Below are 10,309 nucleotides of genomic sequence, written 5' to 3' on the forward strand. Positions count from 1 at the left end.
AATGAAGGCAAGCTCCTTCAAAGTAAAAGAATATGTTGCAAAGTGATTGACTGTCTTGTTGGAAACAGGAAATGGATACAATATTGAAGGGTCTGGCTAACTACCTCAGTTGCATTGTGAAATACAGATGCCTTAATGTGTCGCGTATTTCCCGTCATTACCTAAACTGGAGGCCTCAGAAATACAGCGGAGGAGACCTTTCACCTGTAAAACCACAACTCCCGCGATCCTCCGCCGCCTCTCCACTCGACACTTTGAGCGTTTATGTTTAGAGTCGTTAGCTCGCCACCGAGTGTCTGACCGAGGGGAAACATGGAGGTGACGGCCGCTCGCCGCTCGTTTCTCTGCGACATCGGTGAGCACCGTCAACAATGTCCACGTCCATTTTAGCTGCCATAAGTATGTCAAGAGTGACAGTCGAGGGTTGTTGACGTCCAATCGTGTGTACTCGTGCCCTGCGCGTGACACCGTCATATACTGTGTCACGTATAAAACGGACCTACCATAACGACGTCAACCTACCACGACTGTGTCATACATGCTAATGAGCTAGTTAACGCGGGCTACACGACACTAATTATTTCAAAACAGTTGTCGCATTATTAAAAGTTAATATTGTTGAGGTGAAGAAACTCGGCCAAGACACAACACACCACTTTAGACAACATTAAGTAGTTCCTGTCGCTGAGAAGCGTTAGCTAATAGTAGCTAGCACAGCTACTATGACTAATAAAAACCGTTCCTATTGTTATTATTATTATTTATTGCCTATTTTTTCACAAACTATAGTTAGTTATAACAAGTCAAAGCTAAGACAAAATGGTAAGTTTAAAAGAGGAAAGGTAAGATTTCCTATGAACATGCAGGTCTTGTCTACAGTGTAGAGACAGTAAGTCTTGTTTATAACTACATGTCGATATATGTAGTACCAATACTTGTATTTACCTCTTTATACCAATATAAAGAGGTAAATACAATAGCAGCTGTGTTAACAGAGTTAGGTTGTGAGACTTGCAAGTATTCATACCAACAACAAAAAACCTTAACAAAGCTTTCTGTGTACCCAAATATTTGTAAAGGTTTGTTTATGTGTTACTGTGTGTATGAGGTTCCTGGGCAGACCGGACCGCCCTGCACGAGGCAGCGTCCCATGGCAGGGCCCTGCAGCTGAGGCAGCTGATAGAGAGTGGAGCGTCGGTCAACACGGTGACGGTGGACAACATCACTCCGCTCCACGAAGCCTGCATACAGGCGCATCCAAACTGTGCCCGGCTGCTGCTGGAGGCTGGAGCCCAGGTGGGATTACACACACACACACACACACACACACACATCCCTCCTCAGTCTGTGGAGGACCAAACCTGACTCCTGAAGATATGAAGAAATAAAACTTAACATAAAGAATAAAATGATGCAATCTAATACAGAATACTGTACTTCACTGGTCTGTGAAGCAGCCTACAGCCTCAAAAGTTACCATGGATTGGAACCCTAACACCTGCAGTCTAAATAAAGGAAAATAACCATTATTTTGAAATGTTGACAATAATGTGAAGTTGTATGAAAAAAACATAAAATTGGAATTGTTTCTCTGGTTCTTCCAGGTGGACGTACGGACCATCCATGGCAGCACTCCTCTGTGTAACGCCTGTGCTTCTGGCAGCTTGGAGTGTGCCAAGCTGCTTTTGGAGTACAGAGCCAAAGTTAACCCATCCCTCACAGCTCTCACCGCCTCGCCACTTCATGAGGCCTGCATACAAGGTAAACCTTCGATAAACCCTAAGACAGGGTCAAACCAGTCGTACCCCGTCAGACTCCTCCCTGTAAGTAAAACTTCACTTTCCTCTCAGGTAATGTTGAAGTTGTGAGGCTGATGATAGCCAGCGGTGCCCAGCTGGAGGCGTATGATGTCCACTTTGGTCCACCCCTTCACATCGCATGTGCTAAAGGACACGTGGACTGTGTCAAGGAGCTGCTTAATGCAGGTCAGCAAGAAGACTGCAGGTCAGAAAGTGTGTTAAAGAATAAATCCATCCTTAAAACTGAAAGAAAAAAAACATTGAAAGATCTCTGTATTACGATATTACTAAGTTCACCTACTAATACTACACTACCTACTAATACTGGATTTAAAATACTTTACAAATTGGGTTTGAAAGTGTTATATTTTAATGTAATATAATAATTTAATGTACTAGACACATTTGCCAGAGCTCAAGGATGCACTCAATGAGACCTTCTTCACCCTGAAATCAGTGATTTAACATTTAGCCAGGGCAACAAAAAAAAAATCTGAATCATACTTACAAGACAAACCAAAACAATTCAGATCGTTCGAGCCGTAATGAACCCAAACAAAGAGGCCTAAGCTCATCTCAACTTCCTGCAGGTGCCAATGTGAATTCGATTAAGTTCCACGAGACAGCCATGCACCATGCAGCGCGAGTCGACATGGTGGACATGATCGAGCTGCTGGTGCAGTTCGGAGCTAACGTGTACGCCAGCGACAACCTGGGTAGAAAGCCTGTAGACTACACAACACCTGCGTCCCCCGCTCACACCTGCCTCATGTTCTATGAAAGTAAGTTCCCACGCTGCTTCGGATATGGCAGTCTTTCCGTCTTTCCTCACTTTTGCTCTTTTGAATCATGACAGCCTGGCACATGGAAACCTCCTCTTCTCGACAGGTCATCCTCCGAGCCTGCAGCAGCTTTGTAGAATCACTGTGAGGAGGACGCTTGGCACCAGAGCCTCAGAGGTCATAGGTCAGCTGGACATATCCCACCGCATCCACCGCTACCTCCAGCACTGTGATCACCCCACACCACTAAAGTGACACATGAGTGGATTTCTAAACCCGTATGAGGGACTGGTGTTTGATTTTAAATGTAGTCTCATCTCAAAGAAGCATCATGGACATCATATCTGCTTATAATTTGAAATATGTTAGGTTATCCACCATATTTCTTTAAGATATGCCATGTGACTCAGGATTGACGCCGTCATTGCTGCTTAAATGATGTCCATGTCGTTGTATTTTAATGTAATGTTGTATATTATGTAGCACTATTTATCCTGCCGTAAAATAAACAGTTGGTTGGTTCCTCACAGATCAGGAAATAGCCTGTTTGGTGTAAACACTACAAGCCCCAGCGTGCCTTCGACTTCCAGGTACGTCACGTGACTCCTGCCGCACGTAAACAAGGACTGTTTACAAACATCTCGTGTGTCTCTCTCTCTCCCCGCGTCGACGTTGTCGGTTCTGCGCGGAGACAAAAGGCAAAGGATGGACATTGAAAGCGCTCGGCCGTATTTCTTTGGAGACATCGGTGAGTATGAAATAAAAGACAACACGGCCGGTGAGGCTGTCGCTTTTCGGATCTTGACCCAGTTTGACGGCTACGGTAGGACCTTTTCTGCGGGCTAGCTAACATGCTAGTAGCAAACGGCAGCCTCCCCCCCGGCGTGTCTTACTGTAGCTAGCTGTTACCAACAGCTGTATTATATGTATTGTAACGTTCCAGTACTGCTATTAGCTTCTCTTTCGCCTTTTACGTTCGTGTTACTGTGTCTAAATATCTTTCGACATACAGAAAAAAACTCGAGTAATGTGAGCGGTGCTGACAGCATAAGAATGACACTCGACATGTAGTATGTTTGTGTCGTTGTTATTAGAAATTTACTTGAAAATGTTATTAGTTTGTGCTTCTTGCTGTCAGCTAAGTATTACTTTGCTAATATGTGATAGACAATAATATACTGTGCTTAGTACTATATACGTATCATTTGTATAGCAATTTGTCTCACAACGTAGTTAACATTCAACAAGACCGTTACAGCACATTTACAGTAAGAAGAAAACAGACAACACCATTAAGACGTTTGTTTATTCACCGAGAACGACAGTAGGTGATGATACTGAATTGTCGCCCATCTACATACACCTGCAATGTGTTCTGTTGCGACCTTTTCCCACTGCAGGCTGCTGGTCAGAGAGAACGCAGGTGCACAAGGCTGCGTCCCTCGGCCAGGCCTCCCAGCTGCAGCACCTCATCCAAAGCGGAGCCTCGGTCAATGTCGTGGCGGTGGACTCCATCACGCCGCTGCACGAGGCCTGCCTCCGCGGACAGGCCCAGTGTGTCCGGCTGCTGCTGGACGCTGGAGCCCAGGTGAGCCAGGGAGGCGGATGGGTGCCCGCCTGTCATATCATGGGTGACTTTTGTACCCAAACAGCTGGCTTTTCCATATGTTATTAGAAATGTTCAGCCATTAAGGTCAGAAACATGATGCTCTGATTATATTGCAGTGAGCACAGAAGGATTATGGCGGAAGAAGTTGAAGTACTTCTGTATGTATAACCCTATGTCCCGCGATGCGTCTCAGGTGGATGCGAGGAACGTAGACGGGAGCACCCCGCTGTGTGATGCCTGCTCGGCCGGCAGTTTGGAGTGTGTGAGGCTATTGCTGGACCACGGAGCCAAGGCCAACCCTACCCTCACCTCCCGCACGGCCTCGCCCCTCCACGAGGCCTGCATGGGAGGTGAGTGCTCGCCTCTACATGCCTTTTTAGTCTCCGTGACATCGAGTTACCCACCTGTTTAAACCTGATTGTAATCTTTATGAATAAACGTGTATGACACAATATTCTATTGTAATTTTTCAGGAAATTCAGACTGCGTGAAGCTCCTGATTACCATGGGTGCTTCTTTGGAGGCGTACGACCTTTACTACGGGACCCCGCTGCATGTGGCTTGTGCTAACAAACACACAGACTGTGTTAAAGTGCTGCTCAATGCAGGTGAGCGTCAGTGCAAAGCAGGATGGGGGAAATGTACCAAAGCGGATGTCGCATAGCTTTAAATTTGGCTCTTGTTTGTATGTTTACTGCTCTCCGATTTTGGAGGGCGTATTTTAAAACTAGTAAGATGAATGGTGAGTTTGGCAGTTTTGATTCCAATGCTGGTGTAACTGGACAGGTCAGCTGGCCTGTAACTATATCCTCCTATTTGTTTACATGTCTGATTTGTTTACAATGAGAAAAAACAGATTAATGTCCTTTTACCTTTTTAGGTGCTAAAGTGAATGCTGCAAGGCTACACGAGACTCCGCTGCACCACGCTGCTCAAAACATGCGAGTCGAGATGATAGAGATGCTGGTGGAGTTCGGGGCCAACATCTACGCCAGGGATCAGCACGACAGGAAACCCGTCGACTACACCACGCCAGGCTCTCCCTCTGCAGCCTGCCTACAGTTTTATGAGAGTAAGTTATTCCCAAAAGTCAGGGCTGCATGGGAAACAAACACCCCTATTTGGATCTCCCAATTTGCGTAGTTGCCTTTTACTCCTGTGCAACAGCGTAGTATCAACATAGTGCCAGCAGATGGCGAGCAAGGATCGCGTTTCACTTCCAGGAAGTCGCACACAGATGACACCTGTTGTTTACCATGCTCATATATACAGTTGGTCACATATAGGTTAGCCGCTGTAACCGGATGCATATGAGAAGGTGATGATTCACAGCTCTTAATTCTAGTAACAGAGCTTTATATAGAAAGTGGAGCACAGTGTGAAACGAGGAATGCACGGCAGTTGTTAGACTTTTTAAACGCAAAGAAATAAGGGTAGAAAACTGTTTAATAATACTCAAACCATCTCAAATTTTAGCTACTTGATATTGCAATCCATTTCCCAGACCCATGACTGATTGTTGCACAATCTATTGTGGACACTTCTATCTGACTTTTTCCTTTCCTGTCTGTAGCCACTCCTATGAGTCTGCAACAGCTCAGCAGGTTGGCAGTGAGGAAGAAGCTGGGCACCAGAGCTCTGAAGGTCATAGGTCAACTGAACATACCGAAACTCATCATCAGCTACCTCTGCTATCAGTGAGTGTCGCCTGGAGTTGGAGTTGGAACACTGGAGACTCACGGAGCCGCTGCACAAGTCTTGAGAAAACACAGAGAAGGTGCCGCTTCATTAGATATGATAATAGAAGACACACAGTTTAGTGACAAGCACAATGTTCTCACATGCTTCTTTCCAGAAGTGCACTTTCCACCTCAAGACTTGCAAGTAAAAAGTTACAAAGTGGGGTTGAGGCAGAGAGGAGTATCCCAGCTCCACCGCTGGGAGTTGTTCAGGTGCTGCATTTGCCCGAAATGAAAGTCATTCATTGTGTTTCCACTCACGCTAACAATTGGATTTTAACTAGGTTACAGAAGCACTGTAATGCACTTAGGAGAGTAAGCAATTTTCATCACCAGAACTGGAATGGCCTGACCAGACAGACTTGGGGCGTCGGGGAACGTCGCTCGTTTCATTCCTTGTAGTGTGTCATCGTGGAGGACGACTGACACGGCATCATGAGGGTGCCTCACAATGTTCTGACAATCAGCCCATAGGAGCGCAGAGCACTCGTGGAAACGCGAAGGACGGATGATGTTGTTGGTGAAGTCGGTCCTTGATCAAGTCGCGTAAGACGGTGGGGTCGGACTGCAGTCTGCCGTGTTTCTTGGCCAAGCCACGGCAAAAATTTATGGTTTTTGAACGCCTGATCCGACACAGTGACCATCAGAAATATCGGTGTAGGCTGGTCTCGGCATTTTGGGTTTTTGATTTATGTGCATGCACAAGAAAGATCACTAACTGAGCCAAAGGCAAAGTGGTGTTTTATACACAAACAACAGCACACCGGGCCTGTCCATGCTGTGATTATTGGCCATCAGCAAAGTCAGGATACCTAACCTTATGAGCCATCCTTAATCTTTTTATTGACATGTATCGTTTTATAGTATCAATGTAAACACACTGGTTGGATTTGGACTCTTAAAATGCTGAAAGGAAATATGAGCATGCTGTGTGAAGATCATTATTTTGTCAGGGTTAATTGCTGTAATCTTAACCTATAAAGTCTTAAATAGCATTTAATGTTTTTCCATTTAAATAAATAGAAACGTAACTTTCTCTGCAAGAGAAGAGTGGGCTTCTAATGTTGGAGACCATTTTAGCTGGGTGTTTATTAACAAGTGTCAGAGCTCAGGTAGGGGAAGAAGACAAATGGCATAGATTTTGGCAACATCAGTAGTGTAGGGAGATTGTTTTTTTGTTTTTTTTTCCTGCTGGATTGCATCCTGGATTTGCCGGGAAATCGCTAAGCTGGCAGGTGTACTGTAAATTCTGAGTAACAGTTCAAATGTGAAATTGCGTGCATGCTCAATCAACACAACTAAAGGTTTATTTATTTATTTTTTTAAAAAGTAACATCCAGAGGAATACCAAGCAGCGCTGCTGTCACAGCAGCACTCAGGAGTGACACTCCCCAGATGCCGCTTCACCTCATCCCAGATCCCCGTGATTCGCGCCGCGCGCCTGGCGACCGCCTTTGTTTGATGCAGACACTGAAGTTCCAAGGAAGCGGTGACCCTGGCTGCCTATTTATAGCCCTGCGTGTGTGTGTGCTGCTCCACTAAATGTGCTTACAGAGAGGAGCTCTAGAGCTCCGAGAGGTCTCAGTATTTTTAGAAGGAGGCTGCAGGAAGCTGTCAGTGAAATTTCATGAGGTGTTTCAGTCTGCTTTATTGGCTCTCTCTTCGAAGTTGACGTGACCTCCTTTTGGAGGTTTCATAACTTTTATTTCTCCATGCAGGTTGAATCAGGCCAAACACCCGCTTTATGATACTGAACATCATTTGCTCCTTGACACCAGAACGCTGATGTTTTGGTCCCCGTGTGAACTCTCCGTTCCCCCTCAGGCCGAGACATAAAACAAATAGTTTGGTTGAAATTCTTAGGCCGTCTGAACTTAATAGCTGCTGCTGTTGCCGTCTCCGTGGAGACAGGACATCCTTGTGCAGGAACACGCGTTCTGTCTTTAACAGTGGACTTTGTTTAAGTCAGTTCAGGGTACTGAGCCTTTGCTCGTATTAAAGCTGCATTAGGCCGGAATGTTGCATGAGAAACCAAAGCACACCACTGTCTGTCTAGCTTTGTGTGATGCGGCCCTTATCCGAGTCTGATGACTACATGACTTCTGCTTTTTACGTCATTAAAAAAAGTGAATTACATTTTTCAAAGCATACCATATGTTTCTGGATTTACAACCATTCGTTTTTCCTAGTTCTTCTCACGTTTATTGCAGCACGCAGTGTGGATCAACTTACAGAGTCTTAAAGCTCGTTTGAGGATAATTCTAGTTCAGTATTTTAGGTTTTGTGAAAGTTACATAATCGTTAGACCCCAACCAAAGCTGGTATTGATTTTGATATTTCTTTTTATTTTCTTAAGGTTATGTTTTTTGACGTTTCTGCTTTATTATGATAGTGAAAGCTGGAGAGAGAGACAGTACTGTACATACTGTACGTAGTGATAATATTGGCCATAAAGTCTACATATCAGCCCGGTCAGGATCTAATTATCATTGCATGGTATACAGTTGAGTTGAGTCGTCCAGGTTGGTACGTTCATGCACTGGTAGGAACCTCCTACATGTGATATGTGCTGCTGTTGAACAGTAAGCTTTGTACTGTGAAGTACTACTAAGCCCATGTTAATGTATTCATTTAAATATTTTACTTCTGCTGCACTGCCCTTCCCGTGGAGCGCTCCCTTTTAAGACTTGTTCAAATATGACCCTGATACAGATGGGGTTTCTATTTATGGCTTAAAATAACCACTACAAAACATGCTTGGTCTCAAAAGCACTCAGAGTCCGCCGAGGGCACTGGAAAAAGCAGAGGAGAGGAGGGCAGGGAATGCGGGGAATGTCCAGTTATCTAAGATGAGAAATGGTCCTTGCTCCGAAATAGGAATGTTGAACTTCAGGTTGAGCAAACGGAAGGCTGGCGTGTTTCCAAACGGCACTGGCAGTTCTCTCGGTTCAAGTGTTGTCTTATTAAGGTGAATGAAGTCAGGTTTAATCTGCTCCGATGTTCAGAAAAACACTGATTTATCTGTTTGAGGTGTAAAAAAACAAAACAAAAAAAAACCCAGATAAGTCCTCCCACAAAAATGTGTCACGAATATTTATCTTATTAAACTGCACAGAAGAGTTGCTATGAACATGTTGATTTATTGAATAAATTGTGCTCTCGACGTGTTTGTTGTCCTCATGTTTTTGCATGAATCTGGCTTTCATACAAAGGACATTCGCACATTTCCCTTCACCTGCCACCTGAGCACGTGTAAGGTGGACTGTTGTGTCCTCGCGGTGGCGTCCGGTTCTGTCGGCTCTGCCAACGCATGACTGATGCTTCATCCTGACAACGCCGCTCCGGTGGCGCTGTGCTGCATAATATTACAGCTTTTCTTGGAGCTACATTTCCCCAAGCCGTAACTCCGTTGATCTTACAGATGGCAAGATGCCAGGCTAAACTACGGAGAAATGTGTATAAAAATATGCATGTTTTACGTACGAAATACGAGCGTGTGGGTCAGTTGAATATCTCCTCTTGGTCTCCTGTAGCACGTCACACTAACACTGTTGCCCTAATACAAATTGTGTCCATATCTAATAGTGCTTTCCAAGCCTTGTGCAGTAGGAGTAAATCTCAAAGGAATGCTTGTTTGACCGTGCCACGTGTCAGCTGATATCTATTTCAAACAACTGTGAGTTATTGAAAGGACAGGCGAATTGCTAATGTTCTAACATAAGTGGTTCGTCAGCCTGTTTCGCTTTTTGGGATTTTCACGAGTGGATAAAAGCTCTCCCCACTGGTTTGAAGAGGGTGGACCTCCGTTGGAAAAAGGTGTCCACTGGAATCAAACGTTGTTGTTTGTTTATGTCACCAGGCCGAGTTGTTGAGAGTTAAACTCTAAATGACTGATGGCTAAAGATGTTTTGTCAAAACCTGAACTTGGATTTTTGCTTAGTATTTCGGCATTAATATTTAATGCAATTGAGATTGGAACCCATGTTTTGAGGGGCTTTAAAGTCAGACAGTAAACTAGTAGGAACCCAAAGCAAGTATATTGCCACAAGTATTAAAGCATATGTAAAGTGTGTGAGAGACATTAAGCAGCAGATGTACCCCCGGAGCTCCTCATTTGTTGTGTACTGGTAACTCAAACTTATTAGTTATTTGCTTGCATCTGAAATTGTTAAACTGCAGCACAGCATGTCCAACGATGAGCTCAGTTGCACTTGTTCACCACTAGGGCGTGCCATGGATAAAGAAATCATTTGTCAACCAAATGCTTGCAGTATTAGTGAGCTGCCAGCAATGAAATGTGTTTCCCAGTCAGCATGTGTTCAGGCCCGGGGGGGGGGGGCAAAGAGAAAACAAGCTCCTGCAACTGTGGGCTCCAGGCTG

The 10,309-nt window shown here is 44.7% G+C and overlaps 2 protein-coding genes across 2 annotated transcripts; both read left to right on the forward strand.

The window, feature by feature from the left end:
- The first annotated feature begins 312 nt into the window (after window positions 1–312).
- Window positions 313–3,070, forward strand: asb13a.1 (ankyrin repeat and SOCS box containing 13a, tandem duplicate 1). The gene is made up of 6 exons (XM_070929019.1): window positions 313–355; window positions 1,109–1,296; window positions 1,605–1,761; window positions 1,851–1,985; window positions 2,390–2,581; window positions 2,688–3,070. The coding sequence occupies exons 1-6, from the start codon at window positions 313–315 to the stop codon at window positions 2,834–2,836; spliced, it is 864 nt and encodes a 287-aa protein (XP_070785120.1). The 3' UTR covers window positions 2,837–3,070.
- A 115-nt stretch (window positions 3,071–3,185) lies between these two features.
- On the forward strand, window positions 3,186–5,978 carry asb13a.2 (ankyrin repeat and SOCS box containing 13a, tandem duplicate 2). The gene is made up of 6 exons (XM_070928970.1): window positions 3,186–3,329; window positions 3,982–4,169; window positions 4,384–4,540; window positions 4,664–4,798; window positions 5,071–5,262; window positions 5,764–5,978. The coding sequence occupies exons 1-6, from the start codon at window positions 3,287–3,289 to the stop codon at window positions 5,889–5,891; spliced, it is 843 nt and encodes a 280-aa protein (XP_070785071.1). The 5' UTR covers window positions 3,186–3,286; the 3' UTR covers window positions 5,892–5,978.
- The last annotated feature ends 4,331 nt before the right edge of the window (window positions 5,979–10,309 follow it).

The sequence above is a fragment of the Enoplosus armatus genome, chromosome 22 (genome assembly GCF_043641665.1).
Source record: "Enoplosus armatus isolate fEnoArm2 chromosome 22, fEnoArm2.hap1, whole genome shotgun sequence".
Taxonomy (NCBI): domain Eukaryota; kingdom Metazoa; phylum Chordata; class Actinopteri; order Centrarchiformes; family Enoplosidae; genus Enoplosus; species Enoplosus armatus.